This window comes from Phasianus colchicus, chromosome 1, assembly GCF_987193195.1.
Source record: "Phasianus colchicus chromosome 1, bPhaCol1.hap1.1, whole genome shotgun sequence".
Lineage (NCBI taxonomy): Eukaryota > Metazoa > Chordata > Aves > Galliformes > Phasianidae > Phasianus > Phasianus colchicus.
The window spans coordinates 93,587,794-93,609,578 of NC_143436.1; the positions used below are offsets into that span (position 1 = coordinate 93,587,794).

General features: G+C 41.4%; 1 protein-coding gene across 6 annotated transcripts in view; it reads right to left on the bottom strand.

The window, feature by feature from the left end:
- Positions 1 to 21,785, bottom strand: part of MPZL1 (myelin protein zero like 1) — a 36,885-nt gene that overhangs the window by 9,784 nt on the left and 5,316 nt on the right. For 3 of the 6 annotated variants that reach the window (XM_031612693.2, XM_031612691.2, XM_031612690.2), the window contains exons 2-4: positions 11,677 to 11,837; positions 9,931 to 10,144; positions 3,587 to 3,719 (exon numbers count right to left, since the gene is read on the bottom strand). In XM_031612693.2, coding sequence (XP_031468553.1) covers positions 3,587 to 3,719; positions 9,931 to 10,144; positions 11,677 to 11,837 — 508 coding nt within the window. Of the gene's footprint in view, positions 1 to 7; positions 3,174 to 3,586; positions 3,720 to 9,930; positions 10,145 to 11,676; positions 11,838 to 21,785 lie in introns of those variants that run through there. The other 3 variants (XM_090152585.1, XM_090152589.1, XM_031612692.2) reach the window with 2 other exon arrangements.

The following is a 21,785-nucleotide window of genomic DNA, read 5'->3' on the forward strand; positions in this document are numbered from 1 at the left end:
GGCACAAACAAACAAAAGAAAGAACAAAAAACAAAAAACGAGTGATGGCAAGATGAAAATGGCAGACTACGCCAAAGTAAAAGTGAACATAATGGATTCTGTAATAAACACACACAATTCTCCACCTCTCCCTAGTCATTCCTCTGTCCCTTCTCCTAGTCTCACTGGTGAGTGACATGAAGAGATAACTGCTAACACTGGACAACAGCTCCTCCAAAATTCTTGCTCCCTAGATATTCTCATTCAAGCCAGTCAGTCTGAAACTTTACAGCCCACATACCTATATGTTTTCTTCAAATAGGTTTCAGACTCAGTTAGCAGTGATAAACAACAGCTATCTTCTAACTACTAGCTAAGTAGCCCAGTTACTGAAGCAAGCATGATACCACTGCCACAGTAAAAGTGAAAACTTGCAAGAGCCACCAGCTCTCCATACCACCCACGGTACTTCCTACTGAGCACCACATTAGTTCCCTTGCTTTTCTTTGGACACTGGTTCCAAAATAATTCTGCCCACTCACAAGAGACAATAGTCCCTGAAGTGATTACTTTAAGAGTTACAAGTCACATGTATGCCATGTGCCCAGATACGGCTACTTGAATATCTAAATTGGCAAATCTTGTTTGAAAACTCAGAAAAGTGTCTTTTGGTAAGAACTAGCATCTATAAAATAAGGTTGCTAGTTTTCACTTGATGCTTGCTTCTTTTCATTCACTTAGAGCAGGACTGAAAAGAAAACAAGCCAACAACAGACAGAGAAATGAATACCACAGAAATAAGTATATGAGCCTTCACAGTTAAGCTCAGTAGCTTCTGGATAGTGCAGTACTGTGTTTCTAATGCTAGACCTATCTTCTGTTACCCATCCACCCAAGAAAGAAAACTGTCTGCCTCCCTGATTGCTACACATGAGCTGCCTTTGCTACCACAACCCTCTTGGCATCCTTTCCTCACAATCTTTGAAGGAAGACAGTGTACAAAGCAAATATAGAAACAAACAAATGAGGACTGTGACATTAGCAGACCAGCTCTTCACAGGGCAATTGTACTTTATTCTTTGGTAAGTCTTGCTATAGAAGATTTAGCTCTGCAAACATGCAGTAAAAAAAAAAGAAGGGAAGGGAAGGGAAGGGAAGGGAAGGGGGAAGGGGGAAGGGGGAAGGGAAAAAGGGGGAAAGGGGGAAGGGGGAAAGGGGGAAAGGGGGAAAGGGGAAAGGGGAAAGGGGAAAGAGGAAAGGGGAAAGGGGAAGGGAAAGGGGAAAGGGGAAGGGAAAGGAGAAGGGAAAGGAGAAGGGAAAGGAGAAGGAGAAGGGAAAGGAGAAGGGAAAGGGAAAGGAGAAGGGAAAGGAGAAAGGAAAGGAGAAGGGAAAGGAGAAGGAGAAGGAGAAGGAGAAGGAGAAGGAGAAGGAGAAGGAGAAGGAGAAGGAGAAGGAGAAGGAGAAGGAGAAGGAGAAGGAGGAAAAGACTGAAAACTCAGTCACCATAGCAAGGGATTTCTACTCTATCTGAGAGACAGAGAAGCTCTTCTGTGACCAAGATGACATAACCATGAATTGTTTGCTTTATTCACAGAATTCCTAAGATCCATACTAGCTAAAAGTTATAATTTCTTTTTGAGCACGTAGATCACTGCAACTGTAAGTTTTCAAGTGGCAAAGCTCTGAGCCACAAGAACACTTAACAGGGAATTTGTTTTTATCCTGACACAGAAAGGACTTTCTTTTGCTTTAGTTAATGCACTGGCAAGTTCACTGCGGGAAGAGATGGAGGGACACCATTTGAGAGAAGAAGCAATCCCACCCCAGCTAGACATGAGACAATGAAACCCAAGCATCCAGTGAAATGCATCATCCCTTTGCCAACAGATTCCAGCACAAATTACAGTGGAGTTATGTGAGCATAGAGCAGCTGGTTAGTCAGCAAAAGAAGAGGAAATGTGTACACATACACACAGGTATTAACAGCAACCACCAACTTGATTAGTTACCATGGTGTCTAGTGGGACTGGAAGAGAAGACCCAGCCCTGCTACATTCCCAATCTGGCGTCTATATCAGGATCTCTGTAAGGAGAGGAAGATAAGCAGGATCCGATCCCAGCACACCAAGGCAGAAAGGAAAAATAAAAACAAAAAACAAAAAAACACCAAAGTCAGATCATGAACGGAAACTGTGGCCATGCAGTGCCCCAGCCCACCTCAGTTCAAGGCAGAGTTGTTATCTAAGAGTAAGTGCATCTCACCACCACCACCACTCACTAGGTTAGTGTCATGGAGAAGAAAGTCTGTAAGTTTGAAGGGGGTCACAGCACATTTGATTTCTCTTAGCATGTCATGCAGAGCTGGCATGGTCACCAAAAGCAGTATCTAGTCTTCAGAGATTACTTCCCTGAGAGAGTAGTTAAATCTACTGCAAGAAATTACAGCACATAAGGTATTTTTCCAGGCTCAGCTCCAGCACATATCCTTCAGCAGGAGGACATTGAACAGCAGGGTCACTCAGAAGCAAAGCATGTGGACCATCTCATGTGCACTTTTGGTGTATGACACTCCTCAGTTTTCAGGGGAAGGACGCATGCAGAAAGTGGAAAGCAGACTTTCCTCACAATTTTGAGCACATACCACTGCCTTCACTGCACTTGGCTTTACTGTTGGGAAAAGCCAATTCACTTTCTCTAAGCTCTCCAACTGAGAAAAGGACAAGTTAAAGCTCAATTTAGAAATCTCCACGAGTTTATTTTTTGAGCTGTTTTCTTCCACCCTACAGGCAACCAAAAGAACCTGCAGGAAGCAGGAATATTTGTTGGGGAAAGAACAGAAAAAAGTTATTAACTGTGATTTCATTTCTAAGATTAAAGACAATTTTCATCCTTTCTTAGAGAAATAACCAGCTAGTTAGAGAAGGAGAAACGAGAAACCCCCAACAAGCTCCATCACCGCAGGACTCAAGTCTGCTTTTATCACGTCTTGTTGCTTTCTTTTATTACCACCTCAAAAGATCTATCTTCATTTTGGAGATATTCTAACACAAAAAAAAACTTTTCAGGGATGGCAACAGTTAACTAGAAACAAACAGCGAATGAGAACGGATTTGAAGTGGCCAGTCCTTCCTTCCTTATTAGAGTGGTGATGAACGCAATGTTGCCAAGTGTACTCCAGGCTCAGGAGTGTAACACTGGAAATTGAAAAATTCAGTCTTAATCTCAACAGATTGTTTCTTAAAATTGCATGTGCGGCAGTTTTCCTCTGGGAAAGGGGAGGGTAGAGAGATGAGGAACTAGGAAAGGGGAACAAAGCAGCCAGGGGATCTTCAATTAAGTGTTCAGAGGGCATAAAAGTTTGTGGCAGGGGATCAACAGTTTACATTTAGTGATTTTCAAGTGTAACTCATGCTCAGTAGGTCTTTTCAAGCACAGCAAAAAAGATAACCGTTATAGACAGATGATCAGTCTAACACATGGCCATACCCTATCTCCAGCCATGGTTGCCAAGCCCTGGCTGACCCAACTCCTACCCCCCTCTAAGTCCCCCCTCTGATCCTACTGCTGTTCCTCACATCATTCACAGGTGAGGAGAGAGATCTCTTACCCAGAGTAACGTTTTTTAGAGTTGTTCTTTCTCATAACAAGACACACGACAATAGAGATGAGCAGTGTGAGACCTGTAACCGTACCGATGACTATCCCTGCCACCATGGCAATGGGGAACGCAGGCAGGCTGTCTGGGGAGAGAAGGGAGAAAACATTCAACTCTTCTGCATTCCCTGAATAACAGAAGTGTAAATGACACATGTTCTTGACCTTGGATTCTTTTACAGCAGAAGCACTAATGTCATACCCAGGAATTAAAACATGCGGCCTAAATGGTAGCAATAGCAGGCAGCTAGCAGAATAATGTATGAACAAATCAGACACCAAGAGCATTCTTTAAGTTACCATCCTTCAGAAGGGACTTTATATAGAGAATTTTTTACATGTGAAGGAACACAAGTGATAATGACAATAATCCTATCTTATTTTCTACTTGAGAAAAAAAGTTATGTTCATCTGGTAACTCTCAGTGAGGTCAAAAGGAAAATGCAGGCATACTGAAAGCACTTTGCACATCACTGATCAATTAGGAGTGCTGAATGCTGGGTGTTCTCTGGGTAGCATGCAGCAGACAGCCCAATTACTACCCACGATCACTCTAAGAGCATTTATACATGCTTCTGGTGTCTCAGATACATCTCTATACATTTTTATAGAGTCATTCTTCTCCTTCTTAAGTCAGGTTCATTGAAAGTTATTAGCAATATGCTTACAGGAACACAGTATTGCTTTACTCACGTTTTCCCCAGTACAATTTGGGGGAAGGGGAGGCCAAGAAAGAGCAGCCAGAAATAAAAGCCAATCAGAGAATGAGTACAAAAGATTTACAAGAGAAAGAATACACAAAGCACCATTATATCTTTTTTCATTTGCAAACAACATTCTCCCTCTCATCTTGCTTAATGCAATGAACATCTTCAATTGGAAGCCTTCTTACCAGAATCCATTCCTATGCTAGCTACCTGCACCAAATTCCAGTGAATTGGCATAAGATGCAACAGGTATGACATATTACATAGAAAATCCATCTCAGACACTTGGATCTGACCACCACAGAATCACTGAGGTTGGAACAGATGTCTCAAGATCATCTAGGCCAATGCCCAGGTCCAAGAAGGGTCAGCTTATGCAGCCTTCTCTGTACCCTCTCCAGTTGGGTTTTCACTATCTCCAAGGATGGAGGCTTCACAATCTCCCTATCAGTCCATTCCAGTGCTCAACCACATTTATAGCAAAAATGTGTTTTCCTATGTTGAGACAGAATTTATCGTGTTGGCAAATGTGTTCATTGCTGCTTCTCCTGTCTCTGGGCACCACTAAAGATCGTGGCTCAGTCTTCTGTAGATACTTTCTCTCACTAGATGTTAATAATCATTGGTAAGATCTCCCTGAGTCTTTCGTCTTTTTTGCAGGCTAAATAATCCATTCGAAAGGTGGGCCAGTCCCTCCTTGCTGGATTTGTTCCAGTGAGGACCACATCGCATGCTTAAACAAAGCATTCCCAACAAGTTTACAGTATGTAGATCAATTCCATTTTGACACACCTGTATAGAAGGGAATAGCACAATACAGTACCCTGATGATGCAAGGGCAACACACAACATTTAGTATTGTTCATTATGACTTCCAAGAAAAGGGCTACATGATCTCTAGCTGTTTTACTGATGATACCCTGTATGGTAACTGTTGAGTCACAGCCTAAACCACTGATTGATCACCCAGGGAAAGGACCTGGTCAGCCCTGGGAGCACAGGTGAAGGCAATCCAGCTGTGTGACCAGAAGGGGTGGAGCCTGGCTGCACCTTTCTGAGATTTCATTTAAAGGTTGACTGCCACAGGGGAAGGTTTGCTTCTTGGAGAAGTTTTCCCCTGTGAGCCTAGAATCTTCTGATAAGGGTGAGAAGTCTTCTTTCCTTCCTTTATAGCACCTCTCTATTGTGCCAGGTGTCATCACACCTTTGCTGTAATGCCTTTCCCTTTGTATTGATCTGTCCAATTGCTACATACCACCATTTGACTGAATATCCTATCAGCAGCTTTCCTAGCTTTCTCCAGTGTTTGATGCCAGTTTGTAACAAGTCTTAGAAAGAAATTAAAGATGAAGACGTAAGTGCCACAACATAGAAGATATCCTTTCTTTTACGAACCTTCTGGTAACCCAAAGATCCATCTGCCACGAAGGAGAAGAGTCTTACAAATAATAATGCTTTCCAGCCTCGTGCAAAGATAAACATATTTATTTTGAGGCATTTAAGAAGTGGGAGTTCAGTTTTTGTTTTTCTTCCCCTTTCCAGGGGATAATTTTTTTGTTTGCAGAAGTATCAAGAGAGACATGTATTTCTGTTAGCAGACCACCTCCTTGTCAAGGGGCAAAAATAAAGCAAAAACAACACCTTCATAACAAGAAAGTAGTAATCTAAAGCTATAGTGTTATCTGCTGAAAAAAGTGATATTAAAATGATGACATCATCTAACCTGGCAGATTTGTTGCTTCTTTGATTCAGTTGGCTGGATTTGGATCAAAGACAGAAGTTCTGTTGACAGAATTTTTAAAAGGCTGCAAGAGTGCAACTGTTTGCATGTGAACCTAGAGGCTTTACTGCCTTTCAGAACACAGTCCTACAGGCGACAGAAAAGCTTACACAATTTCATGACCACATAGCTTACTTGTAGAATTATGCCTTCTATCCCTTCTTTTCTGATGTTCTTCAGTACTGCACTTACATGAATTCCCCATAAATGTTTGCAGAGCAGTCAATGATTTCATTGTAAAAGATAGTCCCAGCTACATACCTAAGCGTTAGCTTTCAAAGCTGATGTGTAAATTCATGGTTTAGTATAAGTCAAAAAGTCAGTCTTTCAAGGGATGTTTTTCACTAAAAATCATCTTAATTCAAAGCATCCCATTTTCTCTGAAAATGTGGTAGTAGGATTAGTTTCTTCCCTATTTCATAAAACTGAAGCTTTCAAGTGAAGGTAAATATTACAATTTCCATAAAACAATTCTAATTTTCTTCTCATGAGAGTTCAGATCAAAGATGGACAAGCTGCGTCAAGCACTGTTTTAAGTAACTTCCTGTTACAGGTAGGGGACAACCTAATGTAGAGGACTTGGAATTGCCAACAAATTCATACAATTTAGGCTTTGACTAGTAGTGCTTCCTAGATTCACATATGCTAACATAACAACAGCCTTCCTTCTCTCCTCACCAACAGGGTCCTTCCAATGTAGTTGAAGGAGCAGTTTGAACAAATGCTGTGGAAGCACTGCAATGAAAATCAGCAGAGTTAGCTTGGCAATTTTGAGCAGCTGAGCCAACAACAGCAATATATCAGATGACTAAACCAAAATATAAGGCCAGCCAAGCACCTATGGTCTAAGATCATTTAAACGTTTGAAGTATGCATGACCACATAGAACATTCACAGCGCAACTGACCCACATAGATCAAAGGAATACTCTGCACATATGATGCCATACTCAACAATAAAACTGCATAGATGGCTGGGTGTGCTGTCATTGCTTGTGGACTGGCTGGGCAGCAATTGGCTGGTACTAAGCAATCGTGTGGTGCATCACTTGTGGGACTGGGTTATTTTAGCTGCTGTTGTTGATTTCCTTTCTTATTAAGCTGTCTTTCTAACTTTCACCTTCATGCTTCCCAATTCTCTTTCTCCATCCATTGGGCAAGGAAGAACAAGCAAGCAGCTGTGTGATGCTTTGCTGCTTAGATGCATTGCATTTGAGATGATGACAGATTTTATTGGATTGTGGAGACCAAATAGATGCTAGAGCTGCTCAGCTGCTAGTATGCAGGCCTCCATGCTTGGATGGGGCGCACTTGCCTTACTGTGTATTACAGAGTCCAATAGCTGTTAGTAGCTGCTGCAGGATGCATTGGAAAGCACAGTACCCAGACATGACATAAATGACATGGAATAAGGGGTGCACACTGTCCTCATTTTGGTTGGAGTAGTTTTTTCACAGTAGCTGGTATGGTGCAATGCTTTACATTTGTAATGAAAACAGTAGTAACAACACAGTGATGTTTCAGTTGTTGCTGAGCAGTACTTACACAGAGTCATGGATTTTATAACAGTTTCTCTCACTGTCCTACTAGGGGGCAACTGGGGGAGCATAAGAAGCTGGAGAGGACACCACCAGTTAAAATATTCTGTACCATATAATGTTATTCTCAACAACAAAACCAGGGGGAACTTGGCCAGGAGAACTGTTGGTGCTCAGGGACTGGCTAGGCATTGGTCAGGTAGTGGTGAACAACTGCACTGTGCATTGCTTGAGTTTATTTGCTTAGTTGCAGGTTGTCTTTTTCCCTCTTTTATTTTTCTTCTTTCTTAGGAAACTGTCTTGATATCAAACCACAAATTTTCTAACTTTTGCCATCCTAATTTCCTTCCCCTTTTCCCCCTGCAGGGGGAGGAGGGAACCAAGCAGCTGTGTAGTTGCTGAACTGCTTACTCAGGTTAAGCCATGACAGTGCCTTTGAATAATTTACAACACCAGATAAATGATCCAGAACAAGTAAATTTATATAAAGATGAAAAAAAATACAGAAGTAGAGATGAGCTCAGATCTGGATGTGCTACAACCTATTACATGAGTAGCACTTTCATGTACAGTCAGAAAGCAAAACAGGATTACAGCTACAGCTATTGGCCCACAGTTTGAAAATCTGAAAAGGTGTTGCAGGTGTTCAAAAAAATCCGAATTGTTGCAGCCTGCTCCATGTGATACAAAGTATTGTGGCCTCAACTTGAGCACAGAGCACTCTTTTAGGTACCACAGTACAAATAGGGAGATAAAACTATTAGAGAGTATCCAAAAGAGGGTAACCAAAGATAGGTAAAGGTACAGAGTGCAAGACACACGAGGAACAGCTGAGGTCCCCTGGTTGGTTCAGCACAGAGCAGAGGAGCTGAGGGGAGGCCTCATGGCAGCTGCAGCCCCTCACAGGGAGCGGAGGGGCAGCGCTGAGCTCTGCTCTGTGTGACAGCGACAGGGCCAGAGGGAACGGCATGGGGCTGTGTCAGGAGTGGGTCAAGTTAGATATCAGGAAAAGATTCTTCACTGAGAGGGTGATCAGGGACTGGAACAGGCTCCCTAGGGCAGTGGTCGTGGTACCGAGCCTGCCAGACTTCAAGAAATGTCTGGACAACACCGTCAGATATAGGGTCTGATTTTTTGGATGATCCACTGTGGAGTCAGGAGTTGGAGTTGCTGATCCCTGTGGGTTCCTCCCAACTTGGGATATTCTATGATTCTATGAAACGCAGAGCCATCCATGTATACTAAACTCCATTTGATTGTTCACAGATGATCCTCAGGCTTCATTTTTCCTTATCTCACTGAAGCCAGCATGCAAGTCTGACAAAAAAATATCAGCTGAATTAATGTACTGAAGTGTCTTCAGATTTTAACTCAAATGAACAGGCTTTGCTGAGACAGAATGTCTTTGCCAAACCAGTCATTGCTTTATTGCTTCTTCATAGATTTTTAGTACAGTATAAGAAAAATAAACTGACTTATTATATATACATTTCAAAATTCTATGAAACAGAAAGCACTAAGCAACCTCCAAAAGGTCTCATCCAACTTGAGCTACTCTGTAGAAGAGGTGGATGTAGACCTTGCCTATAGTACACAGAGTAAATATACTTTTTATAGCAGCAGGACCATTCTAAACTAGGGAATACACATGATTATCTCCTCTAACATATTAAAATCTAGTGGAATAGCAGTATCAGCACTGTCATTTATGAATTCAACATTTGTCGTCTTATTAAATATAAATTTGGAAATCTGATCACTGTGAGAATTGTTTCTTTGCAGGAACTATCATACCTTGGCTGACCTCCAACTTAGTAGAACAACCATATGTTTTAGGTGGCCAGGGGAAATAAAGAGCCAAATTGACATATGGAATCTAAGTGCTCTTGAACTGCGATAACTGTTACTGAATAATAATAGTCAGAATTAAATGACTGAAAGTAGCCAGCCTTGTCAGTTTGCTAGAGTCAGTATGGATAATATAAGAATATCTGTGTGAAAGAGATTACGTGCACATCCAACACAAACACCTTTGCATAGAAGATAGTAGTATCTTATTGTCTATCAGTAGATGCTCAGGGCAGATTTCTCCCTCCCCCTCTCCCCACATTCTGCAGTACACATACTTAATGGGTTCTAAAACTAAAATAAAAACTAAAAAAAAAACCAAAAAAACAAAAAAACACACAAACATGGTTCCCCTTCCCCCAAGAAAAGTGAAACAAGTACAGAAGAGGGAAAAAATGTATAATAAAATCACAGAGGATGAATACCTTTCTCCACAACTCTAAGCCGGATTTCTCCTGGTTTGACAACAATATCAGGTGGGTTCTTGACGTCACAAATATAAGTGCCATTGTCCTGGAACTGCATGTTTGATATACTGATAGAAGCATCTTTCTTGTTAAGATCTCCAGCCCAAGTGACTCTGTCTTTAAATGGTATGTCCTTTCCAGTGTACGGCTTTCCATTAGAGTAATAGAAAAACTGTAGTAAAGGAAAAGAACAATTCAATTAGATGTTATGGACACACTATACTTTCTCGCTGTTACAGCATTATCCTAGAATTCACTATATAATACTCAGCTAGTATTACAGATTTTTATGTTTTTCTTTTGTTTTGCCTCCTGCCTCACCACATTAATTTGGCTTGTTGCATCTTAATCATGTAAGAAATGCTATGGCTTATACCTCAATTATACTATCATAATAGACTGCAAGGTTTGGTTTTCTGTTGTTCTTCCTTTCTCCCATTTTTGAGGACATAGGATTTGGTAGACAAAGAGAGCTGAGGAGAAGAGAAAAATATTAGTAAACTGAGGATAATTAAAGTATAGAACTGTTCTGGATCACAGCCATCTGTCTTTCAGGCAAAGGAAACCTTGCTTGACCTAGCAGGAAAAGGATACCAAGTTTCCTATCTTGTGTGTTGCTGTGTGTGACTCACAACCACAGTATAGCTTAATTAACAGACAATACTTTCCTCCCCTCTGTTTCCCAAAGTACTCCCCACTAGCAATTCAGAGTGCATCTAGTTGTGTTCCAGAAACCTTTAAGGTGATTAAATATAGTCACCTAAAAATCAGAAGACAGCTAAGTCCTTAAAGCAGAATTAAAAAATCCTTTAAGGAGAAACTGCACCTTTTCTCATTATACCTGTCCAAATTTATAAGTTACAGCAGTAGAAGAGCTCTAAAGGACAGCGGTCTGCTTTCAGACATATGGATGTTTAAGCACTGGACATAACCTTAGAGAGTGATCAAGGCTGTAATATAGGAGATTATTCATTTTTTATTTCACATTCCGAAAGAGAATGAAACAATCTTAGCTCAACTAAAACTCATCCTGAGTTCTCTGCAGTTCAGCTTCTGGAGCATGGTTAAAGTAATCTAGGACTATATTCCAACTTCCTCTTTCTACAGCCCTCTTTATAAAGGAGTTCCTGTTCCACAGAAGAAACTGGTTACAAGCCAGTCCTCTTTCCACCCAAGCCACCTCCCATCTTTTTTACCTGTTCCTACCTTGATCTGAAGGTTGTCCATTCTGAAACTAAGAAGATTGATACTACAAACCCTTTTAAAGGGAAATTAAGCAGTACAAATGCAGAAAACAAGCAACATGTAGTATACATAATACTATAATAGTGGTAATTTGGATTACGAGCACTTTCACAGTTCATTTCCAAGTACAAGAGGATACATAATTTTTAAGATTCCCAGATACTCATCTACTTCCTCTATACAGCTATCACCCAAACATACTGCTCCTCTGACTGAAAAGCTACTAGTACCTTTTAGAGCTGCTGCATGCCACGGCCTTTGCCAAAATCTAGCATGTTGCAATGCTCCTAAGCAGCTCTTAAACAACAAAATAAAGCCACACTGAAATCAGAGTGATGGAGACAAGACACATGAAAGAAGGCTTCAATCTATATTTACTGCCTTTAAAACCAAGCAAAAAACCTCTGCATAGTTTCACAGCCTTCCACCCCCGCTAGGTTCCCTACAGCCATTCCTTACTGAGATACGAGTTGCAGCTCCCTCTGGTTGGAAACTCCAAGAAACAGATGCTGCACTGCTGATCACCTCCACGGATGTAAATGTGCATGGAAGCTTTACGTCTGTTTCATTCTCCACAAATATCTCCTCTGGTGTGGTGACTTCCACTGCCGATACTTTGACTGTATATAAAAGATAAAGAGAAGAAAGAAGTAAAACAAGAGGCATCAGTGCTGTTTGAGAGTCAGGAAGTTGCAGTGGTAACTGTTTGTATCACATCACTTTTTAGGGGAAAACTGCGAAGAGACAGCAACAACTCTGCAAGTGTGTGCAGAGACAGTGCATTATACTTACAATACAAGCAAGCATACAGCAGGTCAGTTCACTACTCTTTCCGTGTATTATCTGTTACAGGATGTTTCCCATCCACAGATGTTTCCTCTACAACAGTTTATGGAAATCATTTGTACAGTGCAAAGGATGTGTCTGCACTCTTCTCTACTGGCTGTCAGCAGAGACTGTAATAAGTAAGACCCACTGGAGGAACTAATATCTTGATCCCGGCTATTACTCAGTTTCCTCTCCAGCTCACATCTTGTTTCCTATCTCTTCAGCTTCTCTCAGCTGTAGGCAGAACAAAAGCTCACCTCCACCAAGTTGAGTGGTAAACTTCTCTGGCTCCCAGCTATGCTACCTGATTCTACTCTCTGGCATGCCTCATGGTCTTCATGTTCAAGACTTCAAGAAAAAAAAAAATCATCCATGTACACTTCACAAGCATGAGAGTAGCTTGATTTCTTTCCATCATGAGGCTTATGTATAGTCAAAGCAGAAAACAGACTACAATCACAAGGTTAATTTCGTGATTGTACCAGCGGTATTCCTCTACATAGTACATGAAATTCTTCAGGATGTGAAAAAACTTGGTTAATATATCTGGCATAGTTTAAACTGCAAAGACACTGTTCAGATTTAAGAGGAGAGACAGTACAAGCAAGCTTCTTCTGATCATGGGGTTCTTAAGTTTTTAGGCTACAACATCCTATATGGCCTTACTTTCTTACTATGGGTGGAAAGCACGCCTTCCTGTCTGTTCAGTATCTTGATTTATTAACTTGAATAAACTAGTTCTCAAAGTAGCCAACCGGAAATAAAGACCACAGTTGAAGACAGATTTTAAAAACAAAAACCAGGACACCCACATTAGTCCTTAAATGATGGGTTTTATGCTTTTAGTCAACGACAGCTACCAGTTCAGTAACCTTTGGGAGTTTGATAGCAAGCTTCTTTCAAGCAATACAATCATCCTAAGGAGGTACCTATTGTAATAAACTGGATTGTTTATAATCAGGGCTTAAAACTAAGCTAAGCCTATACCCCATTGAGAGATTTTAGAAACCAGCTTTTACACATGAAACTGTGAGCCTTGTTTGCCAAGGAACAAAGCCTGCACCCTCCCTCACCCCATGACTAATGGGCAAATCCATCTGACCGACTGCAGAAAAGGGCCACAAGCACAGCAGGTAATGGCAGCTGGCCCTGCATGGCAGACCATATGCAGGCTCTGGAAGTGGTCATTCAATCTGTGAAATCACTGAACAATGAAGGAGATGAAAACACCCTGGCCAGCTGGGTAAACCAAGCAATCAGTACGTGCAAGGCTTTGTAAGGAACTGCTGTCTCTCACTCAACTGGCACTGCAAACAAGGGTGAGGCACAGCACATGCCCAGGCGACATGGAATGAGCATGTAAGCACTGCAAGGGTGGAAGAATTAAGCGTGCCAGTTTAATTACAATAACCAAAACCAGAAGAAGCCACCATTCATTTACACTGCCATTCAAAGGCCATGCTGTTCACTCCTCAGATTCATTCTCTTCAGTCCCATCAGGTTATCCCTGATTCTTCTGACTACCCTGTCACCATTGCTCTCATTTCAAACAAGTGAAAGAGAAACAGCACCCTAAGGGAGGGGAATTTTCATCAAGAGCTTCTTTTTCTCTTGTACGTATTCTGTGAGCCAAAAAATATTCTTTTGTAAAATAATTACCAAATATTTGTTTGGAACATACAAAGGCTTCTAGCAATTCAATTAAATGAACTCAGAGCTGCTGTGCTTTATGTATTTTTTCCAGCTAATGGAGTGGAGAAGAAAAAAAAATAATCCATTGTTTTGAGTCCAAGCCACAGAACAAGTCTTCCTTTCAAGCGTAAAACAAGCAAGATGCCCTCAGCATTTATGTAGGAGGACAAATAGTCTGCACAGACATTGTCTGCTTGTACGTGGTACAGAGAACTCCTTGCCACAAAGAGGGAGTGGGAAGCACAGATCAGCTTCTAAAGAAATCCCTGTTCTAACTTAGTAACAACACGTGAGAGAAATGTAGTAAAGAAATCCAACTTCTTCCTACAGTCAGAAAGGCAGGAACAACGTAATAACTTGAAAACTAAACTGTCTGTAAAATGCCTGTACACTTTCTACCCGTTGTCTTAGCTTCACAACTTTCTTTGCTCATTCTCTCCCTTCCCCCAGCATAGAATCGTAGAATCACTCAGGTTGGAAAAGACCTTAAAGATCACCAAGTCTAACCACAACCCAACCATACTACCCTAACCCTAACAACCCTCTGCTAAATCATGTCCCTGAGCACCACATCCAAAGGGTTTTTAAACACATCCAGGGATGGTGACTCAACCACCTCCCTGGGGAGCCTATTCCAGTGTTTAACAACCCTTGCTGTAAAGAAGTGTTTCCTGTTATCCAAACTAAACTTACCCTGGCACAACTTGAGGCCACTTCCCCTCACCCTGTCATCAGTGAGAAGAGACCAACCCCACTCTTGCTATAAGCACCTTTCAGATGTGGGAAGAAAGCAATAAGGTCTCCCCTCACCCTCCTCTTCCCCAGACTAAACAGCCCCAGTTCCATCAGTCTCTCCTCATAGGGCACATTTTCCAAGCCCTTCACAAGCCTTGTTGCCCTTCTTTGGACCTGCTCCAGCACCTCAGTGTCATTTCTGTACTGGAGTACCCAAAAATGAATAAATAAAAAGGTCGCTCATTATTTGCTCCTTCAGCGCACTAGAACATTGTTTTCCTCCCTTCTGCTGTCTTATAGCAGGAGACGTGACAACTTTGAAGTAGTAGAAAGGCTACAGTGTTTGATATTTGTTCACCCTTAGCCCTCCACTCATACTTTGGGGTATACAGTAGCAGTTTGGGCATATACAGTAGCAGTTCCCACCTCCTTGAACTCCTTCATCTCCTCTACCATAAAAACACATGGATAATCTCCATCCCTAGATCCTCACCTTCTCTTTCCAGTTTGACCAGACTGACATACCTTTTCCATATCTTTTATCTATTTAAATACTTCAGTTGGAGAGAGTTGGATTTGGAGTCATATTCCAATCACATTTATCTACTGGTCCACTCCTCATGCTTTCTGAGCCTTAATTCTATTTAAGAAGAAAAAAAAAAATTTCAGGAACACCATCAGAGAGAGCACAGCCTGAGGAATGGAAGCTCTGCTAGCCAAGTAGGGCTTCTTATTGCTCCCAAATTGGACCTTAATCCTGCATCAAGGCTCTCTATTTTCACATCTCTTCCCTCGGTAGCTTGCCTCTGGATCTCACTGCAGAACATGTTCAATTGCCATCACTGCACTGACTACTCAGACCTTCTCTGCTCAGGGTCTGTCTTTTCTCTTCAAAGAATAATCTCAGTCCGACATCTTTGTCAATGCTAAGCTGTCAGTTCACACTACATGGAACTAAAGCACAGCACATTTCTTCCCCCAGAGCCTTCTACCACTGCATTTATCACCATGGACCAGTGCCACATGCCTCTCTGACTCAACCCGAGCAGTGTTTTTTCACTTTTCCTCAGTTAGAGGATATAGCTGAAACTTCCCAAGTCTTTCAGAGTTTCCAGCCACCTGCACAGCTGACAGTAGTCCAAGAACTCCACTTTGTACAATAACAAAGAGCAAGATACATTTTGCACTGGATTTGAGGAGTACTTCTGGGCTTCTGTCAATAGATACTGTGATTCTTTTCTAAAACTTACTTCAATTGCAAGCTTATCTATATCTTTCTGCCTTTACATTTTTACAAAAATAGAAACCATCTGCTTCTCACAGGAGGCATCTCATGCCTTATTTCCTAGCAGTTCTTATTCAGGATAGGATCAACAACATCTGCATCAGCTAACTAGTAGGTAGCTTTTGCCTCTGGCCACTGAATCCCCAGAACTACAAAAAGGAAGGAAGGATCCTGACTGGCTTCTTCTCCACAGAATGGATACATTTACTGTGTATCAGAGCTTAAAAGCTGAACACTCAGCTACCACAGCAGGATGTTACTACTGATGTCTTTCCTGTGCTTAGAGCATGAGCTGAGGTTACCATAAGGAGCAATCATTGCACATGTTCTCCAAACACTACCCTCAGCACCAACCTGATATCCAGACAACAAGAACTCCTAAGGCATTGCTTCTATCTAGTGACTAAATGACCTCACTGTAAAATAAAAGACAGGAAAAAGGAGGGGAAAAAAATAAAAAAGAAAAAGCTATGCCATTGGTAAAATAGAAGCACGGCATCTGGCAGACATGAATCAGTCAATACATGGCAAGGGCAGCTGGAAAGTCACATTACCAAGCATGACATCCCAAATGCTATTTTGTTCTACTGAAAAAGACAAGCACTAATATCATTACTGGGAACTGAATACTAACTGCTCCAAGGGTAACATTAGGAAGATATCACATATGCAAGATCACAATTTTCTGCTACAAATTGATGGCAGGAGATGCAGAACTTGCCATACACATGCCAGAACAAACATAACTCTGCTATAGAGCATCTCCATCTGACCAACTTTAATGACTACGTATTGTTTCACTTTACTTGCTGTGAACGAACAAGACCTTCCTAACTCTGAAGGTACAGTTCTACAGCAGCTAAAGCAGATCCAAAGACTTGGAGCTTCTAGGTTCCATTGTTATAACACCACAGCATGTTTGCCACAGGATGTACAAAGCTAGGGAAAAAGTTGCATGTTTTCAGCTATTTCAGTCCTGATTCAGAACACAAACCCCTGGCATGCATATGTCAGCACTGACATTATTATGAGTGGAGCGACGTATTGCTCTGAAACCACCTCCATGAAGGAATCCTTTACACTTGCCCAGCAGCAAAGTATAGGAAGATGAAGTCATTCAAAACGGATAGCAGACAAGCATTCTTAACCACAAGAGTTTGCATCTAGTTAGTTAAACAAATTATGGTTAACTATTCAACTTCCGGTGAAGCCGTCAAGCGTACAATATTCAGAGAATACTCATAAAAGATTGTAGCATGACACTGCTAATTGAGCTCCACTGACACCTTCCAAATGGGGTACACTTCAATGGAAAAGCTCTTGGAGAGGGTGGCTAACCACTCTCTACAGCACACTGAGGGTGATCTCCCTGCAGCCATTCCCTCAGGGGGATCTTTGTCCAGGTCAGTCGAGACTAAGTCACACATGATGGGAACTAAATCTGTACAAGAGACATTACGTGTGTGACAAGCTAGCTAACAGGCCAAAGTCTGGATACCTCCTCTTGTCTTATACTGCTCTTAACATTCAAAACTGCATTCTTATTCCTTCTGATAGCCAATGTCCCTAACAATTTGGAAGATCTGCTCAAATGGCGCAAGCTTATTTCACTTCCTTCAAGCTCTCTTAATATGCCTCCAAAACATTTGGCAACAGTAGCTGCACAAACCCAACAGTGCCTAAGCTGGCACTGCTTAGAGATAAATGTTCACTTAAGCTGTTAGTTTTTTGTTTTGTTTTGTTCCCACCCCACCCCCGTTTTGCTTTGTATTCTGATTGCTCACACTTTCTTCATGGTGGTTAATGAAAAAAAAAACATTAGGGCAAGATTTAGTTTTCTTGTACAATTCTGTATACAAATATAGGGGACCTGCTGTGCTAGGCAGAAGTTGAAAATGGAGCTTCGTAGCACTTCACAAGGAAAGCTTTTCTTGACACTGAAAGTTTACACTAATTAATACATAGTTGGAAGTCTTTTAGAGACCCATCTGCACTGAGATCACAGACCCAATGGAAAAGTTCTGTTAATTAAGGCTATGAACACACCAAAATAAACTTGATTCCTCTGATCCAACTCAGCTTGATCACTAGGAGTGCCAACAGAACTAGAACACAAACTAAAGCTGTAATCATAGGCATTTTACTCTACAAGTACTGATACAGTCTAAATGGAAACTTTTATCAGACCACCAATAGATGCTACAGTTTCCGAACTACGTAGTCCTCCTCCTGAAATGACTAGTCATCAGTTTACTAATCAATACAAACAAATTGCTTCATTTATCTTACAGATGTCTAGTAACACATTCATTTCAATTATAAATAAAGTCTCTTATGGATGAAAGATCAGGAGATAATCAAAAAGTCAGATGAAAGAAGGGTTTTAAAAAATTCAGGCAGGCTGTAACAGGTAACAAGTTGACAACAGAGCCACGAATCAAGAAAATAGGAATGGATGCATTGATACAACAGACTCAACAGCTCACATTTAAAGGTCTTGACAAAACCACAGTAAGTCAACATATCTGTATGTTTACAACTGCTTCACTAGCAGCTGCAATTTTCCAGAAGGAAAAGAGGATGTGAGATTTTTCAGTGATTAGGAGGTCATAAGTCACAAAAACGATATGCACTTGCTAAAGAGTGTTTTCATTAAGAAACTTTATTATGAAACATAGTCCACTGTTGACATCTCTCTCAAATTACAGTTTCATGACATTTAGTTATTCCTCATACCAAAAGGTCTTCACATACAACCAGCAAGAAACAACAGCAGTCAGCTCCCTACAGCATGTTTTAGAAAGGCAGCACAAAGTTATACTTCCCTACTACAACTACAGGCACCTATTTCTCCATAGGCCACCATTACCTCCTTTTCAATATGGTAGAGCAATCTTATTTTTGATGGTCTCAACAGCTAGGAGCAGACAAGCCCAGATAACCCCTCTGAGATCTGTTGAAGTATTCAGGTGTGGGATCAAATTTCCACATGAAGAATTCATTGACGCAGTTTAGCCTTAACACAGAAGAAAAATCCATGTAGGTCATTCCAGCCAATAACAAAACATGCTGTATTTCATAAGAAGAACACACAAATAATAAGGAGCCATATACCTTGGCCTAAGAAAGAACAAACTGCCCAATCACCTCCACACCAGAAATCCATCATGGTGCCATTTGAAGTCTCATTGAGTGTATAGATATAAAAATGTATATATGCATGTATAATCCTATATACATATTATTGCACATCACTTTGTTGGGTTGAACCTACCTGGCTCTCAGACATCCACCCTCTCACTCCTGCTCACCAAATAGGACAGAGGGAGAAAATAAGATGAAAAAGCTCATGGGTGGAGATAAAAACAGGGTGATCACTTACCACTTACTGTCACGGGCAAAGCACTTTTGACCTGGAGAAAATTACTTTAATCTGCAATAAATTGTATTAAAAGATGGATTGTGAGAAAAAGAAAAAAAAAAAAATCAAGTTCACCTTCACTCATTTATTTCCAATTCTTCTCCTTACCCATGCAGCCTGTGGCAGATAGAAGGTTTACCATCAACCCACAAAGGCTTCTCTCTGCCACTCCTTCCTTCTCACACTTTCCCCCCAGTAAAAGTGCAGGCCCTTCTCATGGGCTGCAAATTCTTCAGAAGCTGCTTCTGCACGCATTCCTTTGTGGGCCACAATGTGGATATCTCCTCTTCCATGGTCTCTTCCACAGGGTGCAGGGAAATACCAGCTCCATCATACTTTTTTCCAAAATTTCTGCTGCAGGGGCATCTCTGCTCCAGTACCTGTGGCACCTGCTCTACCTTCTCTTCCTCAGGTGCCTGCAGGGCAGTTTCTCACTCTGCTCCCCTGTCCCCTGCCTGCTGGATGGTGTTTGCCCTTTCTTCCCCAAGCTGCACCCAAGGCGTTGCCATGTTGGCTGCTGGGGCAGGCCTCACCTCGCACAGCAGCGTGGTAGCCTCTAGCCCAAATCTTGACAGAATACTCAATATATTCATACAGAACACAAAGCAAAATCAGCTACAGAAAGGATGACCAGACAAAATCATACCAACCACTCCTAACACCTAAGTTTAAAAGCAACAAAGACTAGTTGCAGCTGCCCAAAAGGAGGGGAGAACGACCTAGCTCTACTCTGAATCATCAACCACCAGAAAAGCACTTCAGTGCTGCAGAAGTTCCTCAGGTTTCCTATCTCACCAAGTACTTCAATGCACTAAAGAAAGAGAGCTTCCTGCCTTTGGTAGCACAGCCAGTCCTGCGGCATCCTACCAGCTCTGAGCAGCAGAAATGCTGCTGACACCTTGCCTATGAACACCTACCACTGACTTGCTGCTGGGAATAACCATCATCCCCCAAGCAGATATGGGCCCAAAAGAACAGCTGCTAACACATTCGCTTTCTGTTGGCCTCTTTGCACAGTCAGTTTGGCTCTGCTTGACTCAAAGATAAGAGAAAAAGTGAAAAACCACTGCGTTTTATCTCGAGTGGAAGAAATAAGGTTTTGCTGAAAGCCTTAGGCAGGCTGTGGTAACACTGTCAAAGCTGTCAATAATAATGTCACTTAGCCCTGCATATCTCTGTGTACCTATTTGACAGAACTTACAGACAAGTCTTAGAGTCACATTGGTACCAGCATCTACAAGCTCGGTTTTTCAGGTAGTTTCTTTCATATTATGCAGAGCTGTACATTATTTCACAAAGAGGCAGCAGCAGAACTCCTGCCAGATTTACATCTCCAGATCACACTTGTAACAAGAAACTATGGACAAGCATGAGAAACAGCAGAGTGCCTGAGCTGCCTTGCAAGATAGGCCACAGATTTCTTGCTCTATCCTGTGATAATCACTTAACTACTGTACTACTCCCTCAACCTGGAAAGCATAAGAATGTAGATGCTTGTGAAGGCCCAAAGTTCCACAAACAAGTATTACTGTTGAACTGCTTCATGTGCCACAGTTACACAACCAGTGATATGTCAGGTTTGGGCAGATTCGTGTTTAGCATAGAAGGCGATAACATCTAGCCCCGTTCTACTAATTTTTCCCCACAGATAACAAGGCAATATACTTCCCTGCCTATGCCAGAGACTGGGACACTTTCCAACCTTGTGTGGTTTTCCTTCCGTTACCAACTCAGTTTACAATAGTTCAAGTTCAAGTAAACAGTTTTTGTTGACCAAGTCAAACCGAAACAATTAAAGACCTAAGGAGACAAGTAAACTTACTTAAAGTGCAAAGGCTATCTGGAAAAGCTGATAACAACTATTTTACCTCTAATCATGCAATACTAACACAGCTGCTAGCAAACATGGCAGATTATCCCTGGGCAAAAGGAAAGGTTCATGAAAATAGGAACTAAGATTAAAGAAGAGCAACAGAAAACAAGATAAACAATATACCTTAAAAGAGTATCCTTGAAACACAGTGATCTTCTCCCACAAAAAAAGAACATCCTGAAGTTTGTTTAACTACAGAACTGAGAGAAACTGAGTACATATGCTCAACATATGACAGAGCTATTGAAGAAAGAATCCCATCATCACAAACATTTCCTAGAATTATTACAGCAATCCACTAAAACTGTCACAGTGTCTACTAAAGAAATTAGAGTATTAATGATCAGAAGTTGGAAAAAAAAGAATTCAAGGCACAGACAGCAAAGGTATATTTCACTGGCTGGAACAACTGCCTCCATTCTAGGTCAGCACTAGGTACTAGTACAAGTTGAAATGAAATGGTATTCAGGTGATATTAAGAAATAAAAACACAACCATGTTGTGAACTGCTGATACTCTGAGAAAATCTAGCGCTAGAAGCACAGAAACTAAGTCATCCAACTGATTACCAACCCCCAGCTAGCAGGATGACAAGGCCAATCTGTTCTGGTATGACTGGAGACTTACTTTCAATAGCTTGAGCAAACTTAAAGCTCTTTGCAGACTATCTTGTACCACCTCCACTGATGTTTGCTCACCCTAATCTTTCACTACGTGCTAACCAAACTTGGTAG